The sequence below is a fragment of the Rhinichthys klamathensis genome, unplaced genomic scaffold, assembly GCF_029890125.1.
Source record: "Rhinichthys klamathensis goyatoka isolate OS25496 unplaced genomic scaffold, OSU_Roscu_1.1 h1tg000085l_1, whole genome shotgun sequence".
NCBI lineage: Eukaryota > Metazoa > Chordata > Actinopteri > Cypriniformes > Leuciscidae > Rhinichthys > Rhinichthys klamathensis.
In genome coordinates, this window is record NW_026606626.1 from 68190 (window position 1) to 95000 (window position 26811).

General features: G+C 35.3%; 2 protein-coding genes across 2 annotated transcripts in view; one reads left to right on the plus strand and one right to left on the minus strand.

The window, feature by feature from the left end:
- eif2ak4 (eukaryotic translation initiation factor 2 alpha kinase 4) overlaps nt 1-23268 on the plus strand; it is a gene marked incomplete at its 5' end in the record, with an annotated part of 81676 nt that extends 58408 nt beyond the window's left edge. The window contains 11 exons of the mRNA XM_056251570.1: nt 543-677; nt 1294-1401; nt 1694-1822; nt 3996-4082; nt 4811-4920; nt 6122-6180; nt 12991-13094; nt 16940-17008; nt 18201-18245; nt 19912-20027; nt 23211-23268. Coding sequence (XP_056107545.1) covers nt 543-677; nt 1294-1401; nt 1694-1822; nt 3996-4082; nt 4811-4920; nt 6122-6180; nt 12991-13094; nt 16940-17008; nt 18201-18245; nt 19912-20027; nt 23211-23268 — 1020 coding nt within the window. The remainder of the gene's footprint in view (nt 1-542; nt 678-1293; nt 1402-1693; nt 1823-3995; nt 4083-4810; nt 4921-6121; nt 6181-12990; nt 13095-16939; nt 17009-18200; nt 18246-19911; nt 20028-23210) is intronic.
- Nucleotides 23269-25728: 2460 nt separating this feature from the next.
- LOC130085673 (cysteine-rich motor neuron 1 protein-like) overlaps nt 25729-26811 on the minus strand; it is a 72883-nt gene continuing 71800 nt past the window's right edge. The window contains exon 14 of the mRNA XM_056251572.1: nt 25729-26302. Coding sequence (XP_056107547.1) covers nt 26141-26302 — 162 coding nt within the window. The 3' untranslated portion in view covers nt 25729-26140. The remainder of the gene's footprint in view (nt 26303-26811) is intronic.

Sequence of the window (26811 nt, forward strand, 5' to 3'; positions counted from 1 at the left end):
AGTTCAATAACAGTCAATGATGCAAAATTGATCAATTATGAACGATTTTTTTTAATGTTGATTAAATTCAGTTCAATAACAGTCAATGTTGCAAAATTCATCAATTATGATTTTTTTAATGTTGATTAAATTCAGTTCAATAACAGTCAATGTTGCAAAATTCATCAATTATGATTTTTTTTAATGTTGATTAAATTCAGTTCAATAACAGTCAATGATGCAAAATTGATCAATTATGAACGATTTTTTTTAATGTTGATTAAATTCAGTTCAATAACAGTCAATGTTGCAAAATTCATCAATTATGATTTTTTTAATGTTGATTAAATTCAGTTCAATAACAGTCAACGTCACAAAATTCATCAATTATGAAACAATTTTTTTAATGTTGATTCAGTTCAATAACAGTCGATGTCAGAAGATTGATCAGTTGTGGTGTGAAACTGCAGGTGTGACGGCTCTGTGTGTGTGATATCGGATGTTCTTCATCTCCTGGATCAGTTCTCCTCCTCATCTGAATGTGTGTGTCGTGTGTCCTGAAGGTGGTGGTGAATCTGGGTTTGGTCTATAAGGTCCAGCATCACTGCGGGGTCATCTTCCAGTTTGTGGCGTTCATCAGGAAACGGAAACGCACCGTCCCGGATATCTTGGCGGCCGGCGGACGCTACGATCATCTGGTAACACCAACACAACTGCACAACTGCACAAAACTGAGCAACATTTCAATCTCTTAATTGTCTCATAATTTATTTTTTGTTTTTCTGCCTTATATATATTTTTATTTTATATTTATTTTTTATTATTATTTTATATTTTATTTATTTGCCCCATATTTCCCTATGAAATTATAGTAAAAATATATATTATTTATTTTCCCTATATTTTATTATTATTTAAAATAAAATTGTCCTATGTTTCCTATATTTTAGTATTATTTTAGTACTTTATATTTATTTTTATTATTGTTTTATATTTTATTCATTTGCGCTATAATAATATAAACAATTAATACAATTAATATAAAATGATAGTACAATATATTTTATTTAATTGCCCTATATTTCATTATATTTTATTATTATTATTTAATTAATGTTGCAAAATTAATCAATTCTGAATTTTTTTTTTTTTGTAAAATTCATCAATTATGATTTTTTTTTTATGTTGATTAAATTTAGTTCAATAACATTGTCACTGTCAATGTTGCAAAATTCATCAATTATGAAACAAATTGGAGTTCCTCACCGGAAGACGAGAGTCATTATTCAGATCAAGTGTTTTCCTGCTGGTCAGATCATGGAGTTTCACGGGCCGACGGTGTCGAGTCCGGTCCCGTCAGCGGTCGGCGCCAGCATCGCTCTGGATAAGATCTGCTCTGCTGTGGCCAATATGGAGGAACCTGTGAGTGTGTGTTTGTGTGTGTGTGTGTGAGAGCAGTTGCTCATTATCATTTAAAGAGACATGCACTGCAACGGGTCGCTGTGAACAGAGCTGTTCTTGAGGAGGGAAAAGTGTGTTGTTTTACACAACCATTGAGGAATTTTAACCAAAGTATGTTACAAACTTTACATGAAGACCCTAAAGAATCGTCCCAACTCGTGCAAAATGGGCATCCGACGACCCCTTTAAATGTGCTATTTAAATGAAGGTGACTTGACTTGACACTCTGTGTGTGTGTGTGTGTGTGTGTCAGCCTCCTGTGAGCTCCTGTGATGTTCTGGTGGTTCCCGTGGGTCAGTCCTCCATGAGCAGAGCCGTTAATGTCATTCAGAAACTCTGGGCGGCCGGAGTCTCGACAGACATCGTCTACGATGTGTCTCAGGTCAGTGTTTATGTGATGTTTGATGAGCCAAAACACTCACAGGTGGAGCCAAAAATGTTGGTCACATGACAAGTTCTGAGAAGATGATTGGTGAACGATCCGTTCTTGTGGTCAGTGTGTTGATGCAGCAGAAATGGGCAAGGAGACACTTTTGACACCTATAGGGGTGTCCGATATTGACAAAAAAATTATATTTCAATATATTTATTGATAGTAATAATTAGACGATATTTTGCTGTGTGTTTATTGTGTCTGTACCTTGACAGCTGACTCCTAACGCTTTTGATATTCTTCATATTCTGTGTGCTGGTCAGTTCACAGTGACAGAAATCATCTTTTACAATATTTTAAATTGATTTTTACCTTTTTATGGGCATTTTTGCCTTTATAAAGACTTTTTAGTGTCAAATTCTTACATTTAATCAATAAATTTAATTAGAATAATGATACACAATAGGGTGGTTACCACTCAAATGAAATCAATATCAACTAAATTAATATTTGCGATGAAGTTTAGATGTTTTAACACAGACTGTTCAATGAAGCTCAGAGCGACATGAGTGTGTTTAACCTGCAGTTACACATGCAGAAATAATGTAAACATAAAATGTTGAATATTGATATTTGAAAGGATTTAAAATATGGAAAGATACTTTAAATGTGAAATTAAAACCACCAGTAGGTGGCAGCAAGTCACTGTTAATGAGTGAGTCATTGAGTTTCAACTGATTCATTTAAGTCTTAATGAGTGAGTCATTGAGTTTCAACTGATTCATTTAAGTCTTAATGAGTGAGTCATTGAGTTTCAACTGATTCATTTAAGTCTTAATGAGTGAGTCATTGATTCATTCATTCAGTGAGGAAACACCGCCGTGTCGCTCAGAGACGCAAATAGAGCAAAAACAGCCAATATTGTGTCTAAAAAGTCACTTAATATTAACTTGTTTATTGAACAGTTGTATAAAATCAATATCACATTTGTAATCATGCTGATATTTGGAGATAATTAATGATCATTAAATTATATAAATAAATAAAAAATACACAAATAGAAAACGATAACCCCATTATCTTGATTATTGACGGCATTATAAATGCATTTTAATAGAATGCATGTAATAAATCACCCACTAGTACAACAGAATATTAGGCAGGTGGTTATAATGTTTTGCCTCATCTGTGTATTATGAAATTTTGTTCTGTTGCAATAAAAAATAATCTTGCTTTGGTTAGTCTGTGTTCACATTGAAGATAAACCGATGAAAATGCCCTTGATGTTTGCTTATTAGTGCAGTTCTGCATGAGTGAGTGCTAATGAAGCGGAGTCGTTCCTCTCGATCACTCACATGTTCCAGTGCTTGAGTTCACAACACACACAGGAGAGAGAGAGAGAGAGAGTGTGTGTGTGTGTGATGTGAGAGAGAGAGAGAGAGTCAGAGTGAGTGCTAATGAAGCGGAGTCGTTCCTCTCGATCACTCACATTTTCTAGTGCTTGAGTTCACAACACACAAAGATCAGAGAGAGAGAGTGAGTGTGTGTGTGTGAGTGAGTGAGTGAGTGAGTGAGTGAGTGAGTGAGTGAGTGAGTGAGTGAGTGAGTGAGTGTGTGAGTGAGTGTGTGAGTGTGTGTGAGTGAGTGAGTGAGTGAGTGAGTGTGAGTGTTTGAGGGAGTGTGTGGGTGTGTGAGGGAGTGTGTGAGTGTGTGTGTGAGTGAGTGAGTGAGTGAGTGAGTGAGTGAGTGTGTGTGTGTGTGAGTGTGTGAGTGAGTGAGTGAGTGAGTGTGTGAGTGAGTGAGTGAGTGAGTGAGTGAGTGAGTGAGTGAGTGAGTGTGTGAGTGAGTGAGTGTGTGTGTGATACAGCACAGAGAGACGTCTATTTCATCATTATCAGCAGGTTTTTCAATGACTCAAGTGAGTTACAGTGTAGAGTCCATCAGAGCCGCTCCTCACTCACTGAACCACAGAGCAATGTTATTATTATTCTGTTCGACTCGAAACCACAGGCATCAAATCCCTCAGGATTTTCATCCTTATTACTGGGCGGTTCTCGGGCAGGAGAAGCTTGTATTGATTGACAAAACGGAATGACTTTACAATAATTTTGACACACTCTTATGAATGCAGTCAGATGTGTGTGTGTGTGTTTGTGTGTAAATGTGTGTTTTTGTGCCACAGTCACAAGAAGCTCTTCTGGAACATTGCAGACAAGCTGGAATCACATTCATGGTCCTCGTGTCTGATAAAGAAGGAAATCACCTGAAGGTAAATCACATCAACACCCGCACTCGAGCTCAAAAACACTAGTAATATTCAGTAATATTATCGATTGAACTTCACTGACACTATCGGATAAGAACTGAATTGATCTGAATAGTGACACCCTTTCCTTCCGTTGAGCTTCTTTACAGCGGAATTTAAATTAGTTTCATAATTGATGAATTTTGCAAAAGGCACTCATTGAACTGAATCAACATTAAAAAATTAGTTTCATAATTGATTAATTTTGCAATCGACTGTTATAGAATGGAATTGAATCAACATTAAAAAATCATATTTGATGAGTTTTGCAACATTGACTAATTAAACTGAATTTATTTAACATAAAAAAATCATAATTGATGAATTTTGCAACATTGACTGTAATTGAACTGAATTTATTAAATATTTAAAAAATCATAATTTATGAATTTTACAACATTGTCTGTTATTGAACTGAATTTAATCAACATTAAAAAAGATCATAATTGATGAATTTTGCAACATTGACTGTAATTGAACTGAATTTATTCAATATTTAAAAAATCATAATTTATGAATTTGACAACATTGACTGTTATTGAACTGAATTGAATCAACATTTAATTTTTTTTCATAATTGATTAACTTAACAACATTAACTGCTATTTTCCTGTTTATTAATGTAATCTGTATTGTTTAAAGCACTATAGAACTATAGAAAGGCACTATAGAAGTCTCTCGTCTCCCGTCAGGTGAAGTCGTTTGAGAAAGACCGTCAGTCGGAGAAGAGAATCCCCGAGGCGGATCTGGTTGATCACTTCATCCAGAAGAGCCGGATCAAACTCTCCGAGGAGAGGAACAGGTGAGAGACGCAAACCAAACAATCAGGCTGTTAAACATATGGATTTCTCAATTTTAATCAATTCTCATTTTCATTAATCGATTTCTTCAATCTGTAATTGTACGACTCGATGTTTTAATGCTGTTTTCAGTTGATGCACAAGCAAAACTTCACTAAAATAACTCTCGCCGTTACATAATCACAATAAGCTTTGTGCTTTTGATTCTGTCACTTTAATAAAGAAATTCAGAGTCAGTAAGTGTGTGCTTAATGTGTGTGACAGATCATCTCTTCATCTTTACTACTAGTTACAGCAGCAAATAAACATCAATGAACATCAGAAGGAAAGTTGAAATATTCAGAACCACTTCCTGAAATCAATCATGTCTCATTAATCCATCAATCAGTGTTTCAGCCGCCAATAAAACATCTGGAGAACAATAACCTCACATTAAAGCCTTCTGTGACCAAAGCCTTCTGATATGCAATATATTATTATATTTGAAATGAACCTTTTCTTCAATATTTAATGTATGTTTGAATAAATAAGTCATGAAAACAAATGGAGTTCGCTGTGTAATTTATAGCCTTAATTAAGAGATTTTTTTCATTTTGAAAATTTGACGTACTGTACCTGCTATATATATCCGTAATAATCGATATCGAAATCAAATAGAATTGGGAAATATTGAAATATATTCCAGTTCAAAAAAAGGTACAAAGCAATGGTTTTCAAAAAATATAGAAAAGAAGGAAGGCCTCTAAACAGTTGCAATATGTGTTTATTGAGGTATGTGTATGATTATATATATATATATATAGAGAGAGAGAGAGAGAGAGAGAGTATAAGATAAATGTGACAAATATAAATAAGATATAAATATGTGGTAAATGAAATAATATAATAATAATGTACTAAGTTGTAGGATTAAATAAGTGTATACTTCTTCCTACTGTTTTTCAGACATGTTTATGTTGCCAAATGTTAATTATTGTTAACTGAGAGATTTGCTTATTCAACTTATTAGTAAATTTTTTTCTGATGTTTTGTTTGGTTTATTTTTTGATATGTCTGAAATAAAATTCATTCATTCATTCAAACATACATACATACATATATACATATATATCTCTATATATTCATATATATTTGTGTGAATGCCCAGCCCTGGCAAACCATGTTTCAGATATCTAATGCTGTTCTCTGTCATCTGTCCATCAGAGAGGTTTCAGAGAGCGTTTCTCTCCAGAATCCCAAGGGATCGTCTCTGGGAAACTCAGGTACAGCCTTCCCTGGCCTCTATGTGTAGTATGTGTGTATGTATATGTATATGCATGTATGTGTAGTATGTTAGTATGCGTGTATGTGTGTATGCGTGTATATGTGTATGCATGTATGTGTAGTATGTGTGTATGTGTGTATGTGTGTATGCATGTATGTGTAGTATGTTAGTATGTGTGTATGTGTAGTATGTGTGTATGCATGTATGTGTAGTATGTTAGTATGCGTGTATGTGTAGTATGTTAGTATGCATGTATGTGTAGTATGTTAGTATGCGTGTATGTGTAGTATGTGTGTATGTGTAGTATGTGTGTATGCATGTATGTGTGTATGTGTAGTATGTGTGTATGTGTGTATGCATGTATGTCTAGTATGTGTGTATGTGTATATGTGTAGTATGTGTGTATGCATGTATGTGTAGTATGTGTGTATGCATGTATGTGTAGTATATGTGTATGTGTAGTATGTGTGTATGTGCAGTATGTGTAGTATATGTGTATGTGTAGTATGTGTGTATGTGCAGTATGTGTGTATGCATGTATGTGTGTATGTGTAGTATGTGTGTATGTGTAGTATGTGTGTATGCATGTACGTGTAGTATGTGTGTATGCATGTATGTGTAGTATGTGTGTATGTGTAGTATGTGTGTATGCATGTATGTGTAGTATGTGTGTATGTGTAGTATGTGTGTATGCATGTATGTGTAGTATGTGTGTATGCATGTATGTGTAGTATGTGTGTATGCATGTATGTGTAGTATGTGTGTATGCATGTATGTGTGTATGTGTAGTATGTGTGTATGCATGTATGTGTGTATGTGTAGTATTTGTGTATGCATGTATGTGTAGTATGTATAGTATGTGTGTATGCATGTATGTGTGTATGCATGTATGTGTGTATGTGTAGTATGTGTGTATGTGTAGTATGTGTGTATGCGTGTATGTGTGTATGCGTGTATGTGTAGTATGTGTGTATGTGTAGTATGTGTTTATGTGTAGTATGTGTGTATGCATGTCTGTGTAGTATGTTAGTATGTGTGTATGTGTGTATGCATGTATGTGTAGTATGTTAGTATGTGTGTATGTGTAGTATGTGTGTATGCATGTATGTGTGTATGTGTGTATGCATGTATGCATGTATGTGTAGTATGTGTGTATGCATGTATGTGTGTATGCATGTATGTGTAGTATGTTAGTATGTGTGTATGTGTGTATGCATGTATGTGTGTATGTGTGTATGTGTAGTACGTGTGTATGCATGTATGTGTAGTATGTTAGTATGTGTGTATGCATGTATGTGTAGTATGTGTGTATGCATGTATGTGTGTATGCATGTATGTGTAGTATGTTAGTATGTGTGTATGTGTGTATGCATGTATGTGTGTATGTGTGTATGTGTAGTACGTGTGTATGCATGTATGTGTAGTATGTTAGTATGTGTGTATGCATGTATGTGTAGTATGTGTGTATGCATGTATGTGTGTATGCATGTATGTGTAGTATGTTAGTATGTGTGTATGTGTGTATGCATGTATGTGTGTATGTGTAGTACGTGTGTATGCATGTATGTGTAGTATGTTAGTACGTGTGTATGCATGTATGTGTAGTATGTTAGTATGTGTGTATGCATGTAGGTGTAGTATGTGTGTATGTGTAGTATGTGTGTATGCATGTGTGTGTATGCATGTATGTGTGTATGTGTAGTATTTGTGTATGCATGTATATGTAGTATGTGTGTATGCATGTATGTGTGTAGGTGTAGTATGTGTGTATGCATGTATGTGTAGTATGTGTGTATGCATGTATGTGTAGTATGTGTGTATGCGTGTATGTGTGTATGCATGTATGCATGTATGCGTGTATGTGTGTATGCATGTATGTGTAGTATGTGTGTATGCATGTATGTGTAGTATGTTAGTATGTGTGTATGCATGTATGTGTAGTATGTTAGTATGTGTGTATGTGTAGTATGTGTGTATGCATGTATGTGTAGTATGTGTAGTATGTGTGTATGTGTGTATGCATGTATGTGTAGTATGTGTGTATGTGTAGTATGTGTGTATGCATGTATGTGTAGTATGTGTGTATGCATGTATGTGTAGTATGTTAGTATGTGTGTATGTGTGTATGCATGTATGTGTAGTATGTGTGTATGCATGTATGTGTAGTATGTGTGTATGTGTAGTATGTGTGTATGCATGTATGTGTAGTATGTGTGTATGTGTAGTATGTGTGTATGCATGTATGTGTAGTATGTGTGTATGTGTAGTATGTGTGTATGCATGTATGTGTAGTATGTTAGTATGCGTGTATGTGTAGTATGTTAGTATGCGTGTATGTGTAGTATGTGTGTATGTGTAGTATGTGTGTATGCATGTATGTGTAGTATGTGTGTATGTGTAGTATGTGTGTACGTGTAGTATGTGTGTATGCATGTATGTGTAGTATGTGTGTATGTGTAGTATGTGTGTATGCATGTATGTGTAGTATGTGTGTATGTGTAGTATGTGTGTATGCATGTATGTGTAGTATGTTAGTATGCGTGTATGTGTAGTATGTTAGTATGCGTGTATGTGTAGTATGTGTGTATGTGTAGTATGTGTGTATGCATGTATGTGTAGTATGTGTGTATGTGTAGTATGTGTGTATGCATGTATGTGTAGTATGTGTGTATGTGTAGTATGTGTGTATGCATGTATGTGTAGTATGTGTGTATGTGTGTATGCATGTATGTGTAGTATGTGTGTATGTGTAGTATGTGTGTATGTGTAGTATGTGTGTATGCATGTATGTGTAGTATGTGTAGTATGTGGGCCAGTGACAAATAAGGTTTTCAACTGATAAAAAATTCAAATAGGTTAAAACTGCACATCAAAGTAGTTATTATCTTTATGGGGATGTTTTTTACTTATTACTAAAATCTCAATTTTAAACAATGTATTTTAAGCGGTTTAACTGAGAAATATGTGACGACACCAGTCAAAATGTCATACGGGATAACGTTAATGCATTTTCTAAATATTATGATATTAAAACTTTTCAAATCAAAAATACTTAATGAATATGTAAAGTGATGCAGTAAACAATATTTAAAGCTCAGAAAAAAATATCTGCACAACTATTTTTTTCTCATTATATTGTGATTTCTTTAAACGTGACCCTACTTGTTCAAGTTCTTTACACACATTTTAACACTGCAATGTGATTTAAAATGCAAAATGTCTGAAAAAGTTTTACAGGACTTGATATCATGTTATTATTGTTTCCTCAACTCCATTAAGTGAAATTATGCATTTTAATGGGAAAAAACAGCGTTATCCCGCCTGACTTAAATTGTTACCCGGTATGACACCATATGAGTTAACACATGAATTCAACACTTACACATAATAATGTTCATAAATAATTAATGTTATGCAATGTTTTTCCAAGGAAATTAATTAGGCTCCACTTTAGAGGAATAGAGATGTGGTTTTCAGTGTGTAAACTGTTACACACAAACTCAGTGTGGTTTCTTCCCAGATTTTTTTTCATGTTTATGAATATCAAACAGCACAACTTTTCAACGTTAGGTTTAATTTATTACTGAAAAGTTTGAACCATTTTACTGATCATAGTCACTCTACATCAATATTCATAAATAATGTAAAGGGTTAAAGTAGGCGACCTTCACTGATTTCACTGAACAAATTTACAAAAGATGTAATTGAACAACATATTTATAAAGAAAAATCTTATTAATGGGTTGAACACTGAATCACTAAATTTCATTAAATGAACACTAAATGTTATTTTAGACAATGTCTATAGTAAATGTAATGTAACTGTAATTGAATATTCTTATGAATTTTATATTTTGCTAATATTCAACTAAACAATGTTAATGATATGTTAATATCACAATTTGAATGGAAATTATGCAAATTAAAGCTGAAAACTGTATAAGAATATATTGTCAAACACGTCATCCAAGATAACGGATGACATTATGGGCTAACAACTGTTATCCTATATGACAAAATTGTTATCCGGTATGACAAAACTCAGATTAAATCTTAATCAGGCAGTATTTTTGGCTACCTATAGAAATCTGCAACCTTTACCTTCAACTTCCAAATATGTAAATTCATGCTAAATAAACAATTGACATAAAATCCACATTATATATGTTATTTTAGCATTATCCCATATGACACAGGATTTTACTACATAGTGTGCTAGTGAGGAAAAAGGGTAAGTTAAACACATTTTATGAAAGACATAAAAGACTTTCACCATTGTTTGGGGGTCCTTCAGGGTTTTCCTGATTGTGTAACATGCTGTCTCACATCGTGTCAAAATAAAATTTACATTAAAATTGCTCCAATTTGCTTGTTATCCCGTATGACATTGGCTGACAGCCAGTTTTGGGACAGAATGCTCCAAAGCATAACCATCAACTGGATGTCATATTCTTTGTAATATTTAAATATATTGTTGTCAAGACTCATACAATAATGCCTGTGGCAGAGATGTTAGGGTTTATTAGATTTTTTACAGTTTGTTTGGCTTTTTTGTATGTCACTCTAAGGTCCGGACAGTTATCCGGTATGACATTATGAGACTATGTCTAATAATTCTTACACTTTGTAATACCCTCACTATATGTTCATATCATTTGATAAACAGAGATTAATAGATTCAATAAATGTGCTTTTTATTAAACATTTCCTTATTTTGACTTCATAAAGCGGTTTGGACATCAAAATTGCACGTCACGTCATTGGGCCTTGTGTGTATGCATGTATGTGTAGTATGTGTGTATGTGTGTATGCATGTATGTGTAGTATGTGTGTATGTGTAGTATGTGTGTATGTGTAGTATGTGTAGTATGTGTGTATGTGTGTATGTGTAGTATGTGTGTATGCATGTATGTGTAGTATGTGTGTATGTGTGTATGCATGTATGTGTAGTATGTGTGTATGTGTGTATGCATGTATGTGTAGTATGTGTGTATGTGTAGTATGTGTGTATGTGTAGTATGTGTAGTATGTGTGTATGTGTGTATGTGTAGTATGTGTGTATGCATGTATGTGTAGTATGTGTGTATGTGTGTATGCATGTATGTGTAGTATGTGTGTATGTGTGTATGCATGTATGTGTAGTATGTGTGTATGTGTAGTATGTGTGTATGTGTAGTATGTGTAGTATGTGTGTATGTGTAGTATGTGTGTATGCATGTATATGTGTGTGTGTAGTATGTGTGTATGCATGTATGTGTAGTATGTGTGTATGTGTGTATGCATGTATGTGTAGTATGTGTGTATGTGTAGTATGTGTGTATGTGTAGTATGTGTGTATGTGTGTATGCATGTATATGTGTGTGTGTAGTATGTGTGTATGCATGTATGTGTAGTATGTGTGTATGTGTAGTATGTGTGTATGCATGTATGTGTAGTATGTGTGTATGTGTAGTATGTGTGTATGTGTAGTATGTGTGTATGTGTAGTATGTGTGTATGCATGTATGTGTAGTATGTGTGTATGTGTAGTATGTGTAGTATGTGTGTATGTGTAGTGTGTAGTGTGTGTGTATGTGTAGTATGTGTAGTGTGTAGTATGTGTAGTATGTGTGTAAGTGTAGTATGTGTGTATGCATGTATGTGTGTATGTGTAGTATGTGTGTATGGGTGTATGTGTAGTATGTGTGTATGTGTAGTATGTGTGTATGTGTAGTATGTGTGTATGCATGTATGTGTAGTATGTGTGTATGTGTAGTATGTGTAGTATGTGTGTATGTGTAGTATGTGTAGTATGTGTAGTATGTGTAGTGTGTGTGTATGTGTAGTATGTGTGTATGTGTAGTATGTGTAGTATGTGTGTATGTGTAGTATGTGTGTATGTGTAGTATGTGTAGTGTGTGTGTATGTGTAGTATGTGTAGTATGTGTGTATGTGTAGTATATGTGTATGTGTAGTATGTGTGTATGTGTAGTATGTGTAGTGTGTGTGTATGTGTAGTATGTGTGTATGTGTAGTATGTGTAGTATGTGTAGTATGTGTAGTGTGTGTATGTGTAGGATGTGTGTATGTGTAGTATGTGTAGTGTGTGTGTATGTGTAGTATGTGTGTATGTGTAGTATGTGTAGTATGTGTGTATGTGTAGTGTGTGTGTATGTGTAGTATATGTGTATGTGTAGTATGTGTGTATGTGTAGTATGTGTAGTGTGTGTGTATGTGTAGTATGTGTGTATGTGTAGTATGTGTAGTATGTGTAGTATGTGTAGTGTGTGTATGTGTAGGATGTGTGTATGTGTAGTATGTGTAGTGTGTGTGTATGTGTAGTATGTGTGTATGTGTAGTATGTGTAGTATGTGTGTATGTGTAGTATGTGTAGTGTGTGTATGTGTAGTATGTGTGTATGTGTAGTATGTGTAGTGTGTGTGTATGTGTAGTATGTGTAGTATGTGTAGTATGTGTGTATGTGTAGTGTGTGTATGTGTAGTATGTGTGTATGTGTAGTGTGTGTGTATGTGTAGTGTGTGTGTATGTGTAGTATGTGTGTATGTGTAGTATGTGTGTATGTGTAGTATGTTTTTCCTGAGATCTCAAGGGGTTTTCCTCTTAACAATAAATTAGATATTTCAAATCCCAGTCATTGTCCAGTGTCGGAAACTCGTGTCCTCTCGGGGCGTTCTGCTTTATTAACTCATTAAAACACATTATGGAGGCACACAGTGAGTAATGCTTGGCTCTGGCAGAAATCCGTGAGTTTCTCTGAAGTGTTTCCCGCAGATGTCTGAATGACTCCTTGTGTGTTGATCTTCCGTCAGGTTTGTCCGAGTCCCACGGGAGCAACGCCGGCATGTCCGTGAACGTGAACCTCGTGGCGCCGGAGAAAGTGTCCGCCAGCGCGAGACGGAGATACGAGACGCAGGTCTGGGAACAGTGACTCACACCTGACATCATGAGAAACACGCTTTCTTCCTCATCTTGAGCCTCTAGAGAACATGCGGTCACACCAAACATCATCCACACACCAGATATAATATTTGATATTGTTTCACTAGTGTGTGCAGGACACTATAGTTCATTATGTAAGTGAGGAGAGCAAAATAAAGTAAACTGTGACATATTACACCCGAATATTCTTCATACAGTGACTAGCAGTGACATATTTGGGAGCAAAACTGATTCCTCCACTTTGAGCTGATGATGTTTTGCTGAAGTGTGTTTTCTGTAATTGCTAATGCTCTTTTTACACACACACTGAACAACATGAAGCATTGCTTGGTCACTGGTTGAGCTAAACTGGTATTATCTAATTGTGTAGTTAAATTTAACAGCTGACAGAAATAGAGAGCCTAAGGCCCCATCCACACTACTGCGTTTTAGTTTAGAAACGGATAATTAAAACGAATACGATCTCCGTCCACACCAGCGTTTTAGCTGCGTATTAGAATTGATCTCCGTCCACATTAAAACGACTGAAAACGCGGATCACGTGACCTTTCACCAACACTGGGCATGCGCGCGCCGGTGTAAACACAACTTCATTGATAAAATTATCCCACCATGCTCTGGGTTAACCCCAAACCGACGCTCCATGTACGGTCAACGCCGCCGCTGCACACGGGAATTGTCACAGATCGCTGGAATAATAGCTTGACTCCGGCGCATGTAGGCAGTTATAGCGCTGTAAAATGCAGAATTTACTTGTACAACAGCGGCTAGCAAAGATATACGCCATGACTGATGACACCCAATCATAGAGCCGAGCGTGAGCCTCTACTACGTCATCGTTTCTAAAGTTCTCCGTTTTGTCCCGTCTACACTAAAACGCCCTCCGGAGATTCAAAACGAAAAACGGGTCGGCAGCGTTTCTAAACTTCTCCGTTTTGGGTCTCCGTTTTTGCCATTTTAGTGTGGACGGGAGGTGCAAACGTAGCAAAAGGTCTCCGTTTTTAAACGAAAACGCATTAGTGTGGACGGGGCCTAAGTATGGAGCTAGAAATGTGTCTTTATTACATGCGAGAAAATAAAGTTTTCATATCAATAGCAAAAAATAATATTTGAGACTAAAAAAAGTTTTGAGAGAAAGTATTTTCTCATAGAACATAAAAAAATATAAATGTGAAAAAAAAAAAATATTTCTGAGAAAAAAATCTCTCAAAATACTTTGAAAAAAATCTTAAATATATATATTTTTTGCTATCAGTGTAAAAACATTATCTCAAAAAAAAAAAAAAGTGTTTCTCTCAATGAAATTTCTTGCTCTCGTGTCAGGATTTTGCTTTCACTGTGAAAACTGTGTCATGGGCGGGGCCACGTTCTTTTTTTCCTATTGGATCGTTCCTATTGGCCAGTCGGGTGAGCATCGTCTTGTCTTGGGAGTCGTTACGATTATAACGCAAGACTATAGCAACAATGACAGACTTTAGCTTCAGTAAAGTTAGCTTCAGTAAAGTTAGCTTCGGTAAAATTTGCTTCAGTAAACTTAGCTTCGGTAAAGTTAGCTTCGGTAAAGTTAGCTTCGGTAAAGTTAGCTTCAGTAAAGTTAGCTTCAGTAAAGTTAGCTTCAGTAAAGTTAGCTTCGGTAAAGTTAGCTTCAGTAAAGTTAGCTTCGGTAAAGTTAGCTTCGGTAAAGTTAGCTTCAGTAAAGTTAACTTCGGTAAAGTTAGCTTTAGTAAAGTTAGCTTCGAAGTTAGCTTCGGTAAAGTTAGCTTCAGTAAAGTTAGCTCCAGTAAAGTTAGCTCCAGTAAAGTTAGCTCAGTAAAGTTAGCTCAGTAAAGTTAGCTTCGGTAAAGTTAGCTTCGGTAAAGTTAGCTTCGGTAAAGTTAGCTTCGGTAAAGTTAGCTTCGATAAAGTTAGCTTCGGTAAAGTTAGCTTCGGTAAAGTTAGCTTCGGTAAAGTTAGCTTCAGTAAAGTTAACTTCGGTAAAGTTAGCTTCAGTAAAGTTAGCTTCGAAGTTAGCTTCGGTAAAGTTAGCTCCAGTAAAGTTAGCTCCAGTAAAGTTAGCTCAGTAAAGTTAGCTTCAGTAAAGTTAGCTTCAGTAACGTTAGCTTCAGTAAAGTTAGCGCTTCAGTAAAGTGAGCTTCGGTAAAGTTAGCTTCGGTAAAGTTAGCTTCGGTAAAGTTAGCTTCAGTAAAGTTAGCTCCAGTAAAGTTAGCTCAGTAAAGTTAGCTTCAGTAAAGTTAGCTCCAGTAAAGTTAGCTTCAGTAAAGTTAGCTCAGTAAAGTTAGCTTCAGTAAAGTTAGCTTCAGTAAAGTTAGCTTCAGTAAAGTTAGCTCAGTAAAGTTAGCTTCAGTAAAGTTAGCTTCATTCATTGAGAGAAAATGTGCATCTTTGGGGTTTGTAGTCTTCAATTACGTATTTTCACAGTCTTATACCTCAACAGTTTTACATCAAACTGCGACTTTCTTGACTTTAAAATGTATCTTTTAAATTGACAAACATCATATGTGTAATTCAGGGCACAATTCAAACGAGATTAAAACATTTGTTGTCTCTCGCCATTGACTACCATACAATATTTTTCTGATATAAGGACCCATGGTGGTCGACTGGAAGGGGAGGGGCTTAGGCTCTCTATTCAACATAATTCATGTGTGAGAGTCTAACAGAAGGACGGACAAAACCAGTCAAATATCAGCTGAGTTCTGCTCATATTTTATTACCATTTTCTAAACTATAGCGAATAAACTGTGATAATGTGAGAAATGTTGAAGCTGTCTGAGTAATGCTGGTTAGACTGTATGTTCCCCTCACGTTTTCACACTGCATTAAACTCAGCGCGAGTCTTGAACGTGTGATTCCCCTCGAGAAGCGTCTCGGTCGTCTCAGCTCGACTGCTGTGTAACTCGGCGTGTGTGAGTCTCAGCGGAGACGCCCTTCTGATGAGATAATCATTCATATTTAATAAGCCATAGAAACATGAACCCCTGCCGTCCTGAACTCAACTTTATTACACTCAACGTTTCAAATAATTACTATTTATAATGTTTCTGAAAGAGTCTCTTCTGCTCATCAAAGCTGCGTTTATTTGATTTAACATACAGTAAAATAGTGAAATATTATTATAATGTAAATCAGCTGTTCTCTATGTGAATATACAGTAAAGTGTAATTTATTCCTGTGATCAAAGCTGAATTTATCATCATTACTCCAGTCTTCAGTGTCACATGACCCTTCAGAAATCACTCTAATATGAGGATTTTATTATAAAAATGAATGTTAAAAAAAAGGTTATGCTGCTTTAGGATTTATGATACATTACGATTATTTATGATTAAAAAAAAGTTTTGGGGTAAGTAAGATCTTTAAAAAATAATTTAAATTAATACTTTTATTCATTAAGGACGCATTAAATGTATCAAAAGTGACAGTAAAGACATTTATAATGTAACAAAAGATTATATTTCAAGGAAACACTGTTCTTATAAAACTTTCTATTCATCAAAGAATCCTGAAGAATAAAATGTATCAGTTTCCACAAAAATATGAACTGTTTTCAACACTGATAATAATCATAAATGTGTCTTGAGCATCAGATCATCATATTAGAGTGATTTCTGAAGGATCATGTGACACTGAAGACTGGAGTAATGATGCTGAAAATCACAGGAATAAATTACACTTTACTGTATATTCACATAGAAAACAGCTGATTTACACTGGAATAATATTTCACTATTTTTACTAAATTTGATAAATAAATATATTTCATATGATGAAAAGCCTGTTCATTTTGCATTATGATCATGAACTGATTCTGTCTTTCAGATTCAATCGCGACTGCAGAATCTGAGCAGCAATTTACAGAACAAGAGCAGCGACATCGAGGTGTTGGCTGTGAGTACATGATGTCATTTCCTGCTGTCAGATCAACACATGAGCCTTAGCGACTCACACTGCACTCAAGGTTTACACTAGCGGTCGACCAATATATGGCATAGCAGCGTATGTGGCGTTTTAAAATGATCGCCATTGGCCAACATGTTTTACACACACACACACACACACACACACACACACACACACACACACACACACACACACACACACACACACACACACACACACACACACACACACACACTCACACACTCACTCACACACTCACACTCAAAAACACACACTCACACTCAAAAACACACACACACACACACACACACACACACACACACACACACACACACACACACACACACACTCACACACACACACACTCACACTCAAACACACACACACAAACACACACACACACACACACACAAACACACACACACACACACACACACACACTCACAAACACACACACACACAGACACTCAAACACACACACACACACACACACACACACACACAGTTCTCAGAATTGTAAACAGCAAAAGGAGGCGAACGCTTGTCAGTGAGATTTACATCGTTTGCATATTTAGTTGATTAGTGGTTATGAGGGGAACACAGTGGTTTACTGTTATTACACTTTACAAAACTCCTCTAGCCCTGAGTTACGGGTTCATATGCGGCTCGAGCTTCACACACACACACACACACACACACACGTCTGATCAACATCACCTACAGAAACACAATCTGCACTTATATCAGGGTTTAAAAGCGTCAGGGCTTTTTAGTCAGATTAGTTCAGCTCAAAATGAACATGTCCTGATCATTCACTCAATGCCACCCGAGATGTTCATGTCTTTCTTTCTCCAGTGGAACAGAAATGACGTTTTTTGAGGAAAACATTTCAGGATTTTAATAGACACACTCACACACAGACACACACAATTCAACTCATCATGTACTTTAGACTTCAATTTATTCCTCAAAAAGCTGTTAAAGTCTTGAACTGCCTGTATAAACCCTGTGTATGCAAACACTCTCGCTGTCACATGACTCTGACTTCTGGCCTGCTAACGCTCACTTCCTGTCCACTGGTCGCTGTGTTTACACTGTGTGCCGTTCTCCAGATAAGCCTCCATTGTTTGTGTGTGTGTGTGTGTGTAAACGAGCCTCACGATCTGCCATTCCTCCTCAGGTCGATCTGTCCAAGGAAACACTCGTCAACTTCCTGTCCCTCGAGGTTTGTGCCGCCCGCTGTTATCAGTTCACACACGCCGTTCCTGTGGGAGAGGGGAACCCTCGCGTCCAGCCGACCAATGGAGGAACACACATGATATTACCGAGAATCATGGGATATTTCACTCTTAAACAGAGCTTTCCTCGCATTGTGTAACACATCTTTCCCTCGCGGGTCAAAATAACCCCAAGCCCTATCATTATAGGGAACACTTTACTTGAAGGGGTGTGCATAAGACTGACATGACACCTTCATAACCATGACATGACACGCGTCATGAATATGAAGGAGGGTTTATGCATGTTCGCTCAATTATGACATTTTTTATGCAAATATGACATTGTTTGAGATGTCTTTGTTATGACAACTTGACATAAACCAATACTTCATAACCTGTTATAAATGTGTCATAAACATGACATAGCAGATTAATTATCAAACTTAAGAAAGCACTGAGCTTTATGGGTTAACATTACATTAAACTGTCATGTGGTTGGTTTTGACATTGGCTGTCATAAGGCCGTTATAACTGTGTCATGAATATTTTTCTTGACCTCAACTACAGTGGTACACATTTAATTTGTCTTTAAAATGTTATAATGCCCTCATGACAGCCAATGTCAAAACCAACCACAGTTTAATGAAATGTTAACCCATAAAGCTTAGTGCTTTCTTAAGTTTGATCATTAATCTCCTATGTCATGTTTATGACACATTTATGACAGGTTGTTTTGTCTTAGTAATGTCCAGGTGTCATAACAAAGACATCTTAAACAATGTCATATTTGCATTAAAAATGTCATAATTGAGCGAATGACACTTAATGACAGTTGTCATAAACATGCATAACCCTCCTTCACATGTGTCATGATTATGAAGGTGTCATGTCAGTCTTATGCACACCCCTTCAAGTAAAGTGTTACCACATTATACTTAAAATAAGCTTTCTGAACAAAAAAAAAAATATTTCATTTTGATTTAATTTAAGCACATTCCTCACATTCTTTCAACTTAAATTCTAAATAACTCACAATTTCATGCATAACCCTTTTAATTCAGCTCTAAATATCTTACATTGAGTGTCTTTGCCCTCTTGTGAAATATAATAATAACACATGATGATATTTCCTGACTCTAGATGGGCTTATAGCTCTATATGGAGCAGAAGAGCTGTTCCGCTGGGTCCTAAAGCCAGTTTATCTTCAGTCTGCATTCACATACACATGTAGACATTATAAAATAATTTTTTTGGTAAAGTTTTAGCATTTTCAGTTTGAATTTTGAGCATTTTTATGTTTTTCTGTGTGAACTGAAGCATTCCTCGCATTCCATTCATTCCTAAAGGGGTCAAACTGAGGGAAGAATCACAAAACTCCTCGAATCCATTATTTGTGTGTGTGTGTGTACTCGTGGTTCAAATGCAACAAAAGTCCTGGGGTCTCGGACCCCCCAATGAACACTACATTTTTTTTTTTAAATTCTAAAATTATTTTCAGGTCAAGACAAAAATGAAAATGTTAAAGTATTTGATTAGTATTTGTATTTTTAGTATGTGAGTTTTTTAGTGAACTATGATGAGCTGCTAAACCCCTCAGGCTGATTCTGAATATGAATGAACTGAACACTCATTATGAATATGATCAGATCTGCTTCCTGTGTTCCTCCTCAGTTCGAGGGCGAGGAGCAGTTCAACATCAGTGTGAAGACGCTTCTCTCTCGGCTGCCCAAACAGCGCTACCTCAAGAGCATCTGTGAACAGATCCACCACTTCAAAATATACAAACGGTACGAGAGAAACTCCATTCACATCCAGAATGAGATATAATGCCATATCCACACAGTTAGAGAACAGCGTTCTTTTTATTACAAACTTTATTCCAGAATTTATTTTTTCACAAATTCCGTTTTTTTTTTTTTTTTGGATTCCATTTTTTTTTTTTTTTTTTTTTTTTTACTCCTTCAATGGTTTTAATGGTTAACCAATTTTAATGTTTAAATTAAATTTGAGTAATCAAAAAACATTTCTAATTAATTGAAATCATTAAACTTGTACAATTTAACAAACATAAATAAATCAGTTTATTAAAAATTAAGTTAGAGCCCTATGTAATACGTTTTTGTTTCTTTCTCAAATTCCATTTTATTTTTTACCAAATTTCGTTTTTTCAATTTTAATTTTTCTTAATTCTATTTTTTTATTTTTTTTGGAGACTCCATTTTAATGGTTAAATTAAATTTTAGTAATCAAAAAGCATGTCTAATTACTTGAAATCCTTAAACGTGTACAATTTAACAAAAATAAATAAATAAAACTTTATCAAAAAAATAAGTTTAGAGCTTTATGAAATACTTTTTTTTTTCTCAAATTCTTTTTTTTTTTTTACCAAATTCCGTTTTTTCCCCCAAAATTTTTTTGGAATCCATTTTAATGGTTACGGTACATTAAATTGTAGTAATCAAAACGCATGTCAAATTAATTGAAATCATTAAACTTATACAATTTAAAAATAAATAAATAAAAGTTTAATAAAAATTTAATTTTCTATGAAATGTTTAAAAAAAAAATCCTTTTTATTTTTCTGTTTCAAGTTTTCTGGATTTCATTTGAATGGTTTTAATTGAATCCATTAAAAACAACATTCATTTCTATGAAATGTTTTTTTTTGTGTATTTTTTATTTTTTTCTGGCAATCAAATGAAGGCATACAACATTCATTTAATTAATCTTTTAATCATATGATGAATATTGATTCTCCTTTATAGCATTGAGAAGGATTCATTTGAGTGAATCAGATTAATTTGTAAATGCGTGTAATATATGATGAAGTTCAGTGTCTGTCAGGTTCATGGTAACTCTCACTAGTGTGTGTTAGGCACGTTTTTTAGGAATTGATCTCCTCAAATGATGGTTATGACATGGTTTACTCTCTCTCTCCTGTCGTTCCTGTATGACTTTCGTTAATTAACTTCCATTTTATTTTATTTTTTCTCCATATAATGAAAGTCAACGGGAACCAAAACTGCATTCCTCAAAATATCTTCTTTTTTGTTCAGCAGGAAAAGAAAGTTGTCTAGTATTTATCTAGTGTTTAAAGGGATGGTTCACTTTCTTAATCATTTACTCTCTCTTCTCTGTGGATCACAAAAGATGTTTTGATCTCTCAGCATTTTTTTGTCAATACAATGGAAGTCAATGGGGTCCAATATTGTTTGGTTTCCAACAGTGAACTTTATGCTGTAAATACACTGTTGTGATTGTAGAAATACATGATATATGGAGCTCTGTGAGTTTGTGACGATGTTAGCTAACGGTTTTCCAAGGTTATCCTGACTGTAATCAGTCACGAGTCGCGTTTATCTTGGAGAGCTGCAGTTTTACAGCGTCCGGCTCTGGAGGAGTGTGTGTTTCGTCAGGTTTGCTCTCGTTAGTCTGACGGCGAGACCAGGCAGTGTTTCTCATTTACAGAATCATAAAACCTGATCCGAGCGATGAAGATCTTCAGAGGCTCGTGCTCCTGTTCTCGGAAACTTTGATCTATGAACTTTTTTAGCACTATTCTTCTGGTCATTGGTTTCCTCGCGAGCGCTCTGTCTGGACTGGAGTGTTTATGTGGATTTGAAAGATTTTGTGGGTCAAATATAGTGTGTGTTCATTTTACTGGTGCGTTTTCATAAAGCTCGACCTCCAGCAAAACTAAAGGCTTTCCAGAACTAGAGCGGAATAAAAACGCGTGTTTATTGATCTGTTAGTGTGTGTTTGAGTCAGAAATCTCCAGCTTTACACACCAAACTTAAAACCTTCAGAATATAGATATGAATAAAAGTGTGTTCATAAATCATTCGCCTCATTTATACAACATTTTAATCCTAAAACACATGGTGAAAATCCGTTTTCTGTCCATTTTATCTGGTGATAAACAGAAATCCACAATCCCAAAATCAAACTAGATTTATGAACATGACTTTATCCGATGTTCACATTTCTGTTCTGGAAATTAGTGCATATTTAATTAGATAAAGCCTCATTTACATATTTAAACATGGCATTTCAGAAAACTTGATATAAAACGATTGTCTTGATGTACAGATTAATTAACTGATAATAGAGCGTTAATTCTATTCATTAAAATGTTTACCCGATTCGGCCTTAAAAATGGTTAATAGACATCTTTTTATTCTTAATTAGCAATAACCCTGTGATCATTCTTTGATTATGAAGTGCATATTGTGTGTTATTGACATTAATCATCACTTGCTAGATGACCAAAGTGAAATCCTCTTTATATGCTTAATATTTTGAAACAACGTAATCAATTCACAGGGATTTAAGACGTTTAAGAACGATCTTTTCAAAAAAAGTAATAATTCTGCTTAAGTTTTGGAAACTAAAAAAATTAGAATATGGTGCAAAAGTCCATTTATTTCAGTAATTCAACTTAAAAGGTGAAACTAATATATTTTATATACTCATTACATGCAAAGTGAGATATGTCAAGCCTTTATTTGTTTTAATTGTGATGATTATGGCTTACAGCTTATGAAAACCCCAAATTCAAAATTAGAATATTGTGAAAAGGTTTTAATATCTGTAAGCCATAATCATCACAATTATAACAAATAAAGGCTTGAAATATCTCACTTGAAATTAGATTTTCAGGTCTATGCTCAAAAAGTAAATAAATGGATTATAAATATAGCGTAAATATAATTTAGTATAAACAAATCACCTAAAAAAAAAAATTAAAAAAAAAAAAAAAAAACATTATCAAACTAAAATATAGTACATTCATTTTATGGTCAAAAATGATTCTTTTTCAGACACGTTTAAAAAAAAAAAAAAATTATTTCTGCATAAGTTTTGTCTTAAGAATACTCATAACTTTTCATCAGAGTGTTTCATGAATCTTGAGTCTGTAGTAGATGTGTTCATCTGAGACGTGTGTGTGTGTGTGTGTGTGTGTGTTTCAGGGTCGCTGTGGTCGTTCTGTACAGTTACAGAGACGATTATTATAAGATCCTCCTCTGATCAGACGAGCGAGCGCTTTATGGCGTCAGTGACCCGAGAGCGTGATTGACAGGTCCAGTTGATGACATCACACCACATACTGTACAGTCCAGAACTGAAGGAAATAAAGTATTTTCCCAAAACCCATTGTCTTGTTTTGTTTTTCTACATGCATATAAAGAGCAACTTTACAGAAATTCATAATAATATTGTTTATAATACCTTAGTCACATTGATCGATTTAGAGCTTGATTATGAAAAAGTTTACATTTAGAGTTGATATGAACTCAATCAGATGATATTTGCTGGTCATATATTGCTTTATGAGTATATGCACACTGGGATCTGATGTAAAGATCAAATAATAACGTTTTAATGTGACAAACCGAGTTATTATGAGCTGATGAGTTTCACTGCCACGGTTATAGTGGCACATCAGGGTTTAAGATTTTGATCTCTCTGAAATTGAACCCAGAAGTTAATTATAAGTTGTGCAATAATATTTATGCAGCCAAAGTTTGCAATAAGATCATTCATATTATGCAATGCGGTTGTAATTATCAATGTTCATAAGGGCGTTTTCATTTTTGTTCCCAAACAGACATTATAATGATAATTTCTTGGTTCGCTCTCCCAAGGCAACATTTTACAGAATTTTTTTTTTCATACAAATGATATAAGTCCTTCTTGAAATCTGATTATGTATAAAAACATATGAATCTTTCTTTAAGCTAAAGAAGTTATTCAGCCAAGAGCAGATCTGAGTTTTTGCATTTTCTTTTGACAGGTCGGCTTTATCAGTCCTTCCAGAAAAACGCTGAGTTTTTTTGTGATTATTGCGGGGAAAAACCCTTGATTATGCGGCTCGTTTTCTTTAAAAATGCGATGGAATATGCGGGATTTTTATGCGATGAAATTGTGGGAACTTGCAAAAACTGCGGTTTGATGAAAAAGAGAAAAAAAGTGATTCCCCCAACACCCTGTTCTCTAGGCTACCACCTTAATATAGTCATTTCTTATTACTTCCTATGATAAGCAAGCATATACATCACTGGGAATATTTCAGTTCTCATCTTGTGTTATTTCAGACCTTAATAAACACGTCAAACTTACAAAACATCGACGAGTCAAGCGAGTTCTGTGTCTTTACAAAAGGAATATGCTACAACTTCTGTAAAAATGAATAAATAAATTATAAAAAAAATAAAGTGTGCTCCTGTTTTACAGCTTTTCGATGATGTTCGCGTTGCGTAATTACGTCACTTCATAACGTTCCCATGGCAACAGGGGAAACGGCTGCTCTTGTGATATAAGATATATGTGACTTTTTTTGCAACAAAAATGCGAGGATTATGAAATCATGCGAGCCCCGCATATTTTGCACGGAAATCAGCCATTTATGCGGCGAAAGTGCGGCGTATTTGAAAAAATATGCGGACTTTGGCTGATTATGCACTGAATCATGTGATCGCATAATCGCGTTATTCTGGAGGGACTGCTTTATTTATACAGCGCTTTTTACAATAGAGTGTTTCAAAGCAGCTTTATAGAGATAACACGGAAATAACGCAGTTGTTAAATATCAAATTAAAAGTCCCTAACTAAGCAATCCAAAAGCCAAACGCGACGAGGCATCAGCAGGAATATTAAGCTACGGATATTCGGTTGTTATTATTATAGCAAGAAATGACTCTGGAGAAGCGACACGGTTCACACACATGATTTTTATTTGAGAAACAGATGTACATGTGACAGCGCACAGCTGGAGGATCATATCGACACGGCAAAGCCAAATAAATAAGCTCTGATATAAAGCAGACAGACGTTTACCAAATCTGTACAGCAGCTTCAGTTTCTCTGCCAACATCACAGACACCAACTACGCTTTAGTATTAATAAATAAATGTGAAAAAATAAATAAGATACTTTCCTCTACTATTTTTTTTAATGTTTTTTGTACATTTATCAAACTGCATTCACTCTAATTCCCCTCTGAACGACAATCAACACGTGATTCATCCAGACTAACACACAATATCTAACAAACCACTTCTCTTTTTGGATAGTATGATATCAAAATCATGTAAGATGATGCTAATAAAGTCCCATTCGTCCTCCTCGGTCCATCAACACTGAATCTTCATGAGTATGACATCACAACCATAATTAACATATGACAGAGTTCCGCCAATCACAGCAGAGATCATTTACATATCTCTTAAAGATACAGTATCAAAAACAGTCTGTCAGAGCAAACAAAATGTTAATGTAAATAATTTCTACCTTTTTTTGGCGCCAAAAAACCTCGACTTGCATTATAGATGCAACTTAGAACTTGGAAAACTATAGAACTTGGAAAGATATAAACGAAGAAAAAGAGCATTTTAAATGAGGATTTCAAGAGGAGCAAATAATGTAACTTTTTTTTTTTGTACCAGTTACGAATGGAAATGTGTGTAAACCAGTTCCACTGTGAGAAATACAGAGCGATATCTTTGTATTGCGATGCTTGTCATGAGGGTTCGGTTCAGTTGTTCATGCTACGAACGTCTAGTGTCGCGTCGCTCGCTCCATCGCGACACGAGGCTTAACAGTGACTAACGATAAACTACAAGTAACACAAATAGAACTGAATAAACCGAGGTCAGGAAACACGGCAGTCCCGTAAGGCCTCAGGATAGCTACGGTCCGTGTGGATTTGCACAATGCTAATAATCTCCGGTAGAAGGTTTCGTCGTGGATCGACACAGAACGGCACGAGACTCCATGTCCATGAAACTGTCGTCCTCGTTGACGCGCAATAGAAATACGTTAAAGCATGAGATGTCGAGCGTTTCACAATACTTGGTTCTTCCGCCGGAGAACGAGGCTCCTGACGCTTTGGAGGATCCGGTTAGCATCCGTGTCCGTTAGCGAGTTTAGCGCGCGGGATTGTGATCCGCTCCGCTTCCGACGGGAAGCTCCCGTTCCTCGAGCTCTGGAACTTGTTCTCTCTGGACGACGGCTCCATGTAAACCACCGAGTTCTTGTTCACGTGCTTCTTCAGGATCACCGTCTGCAGAGGAGACACGCAATACTCGCTTGTTATGCAAAAGACTTGTCACTCAGACTGGATTAGCTATATTTGGTAGCGATGCGCCATATATCGGCCACGTTATCGGTATCGGCCGATATTTGTTCGTTTTTAATGTTATCGTTATCGGCCCGATAAGAACATTTAGCCAATATATTAAAGCTGATAAATAATGGATTATTTATTTCCTTCAGCTGAGACACTGTTCAACATTGCTTGAAATGTGATTGAAATCACTTCAAAAAAGGAAAATGTCGTCATATCGGCTACATCAAATTATAATGAGAACATCATAATTGTGTGTTTTAATGATGAGACTTTTTGTAATCAGCCTCTCAAAAATGATATAAAAATTTGGATTTAGATTTTTCGGCCAATATATCTGTTATCGGCTTTCAAATATAAAGAATTATCGGTTATCGGCCAAAATTTTCATATTTTTGTGCATCCCTAATATTTAGAAATAATAATAATTTTTATTTGTATAGTGC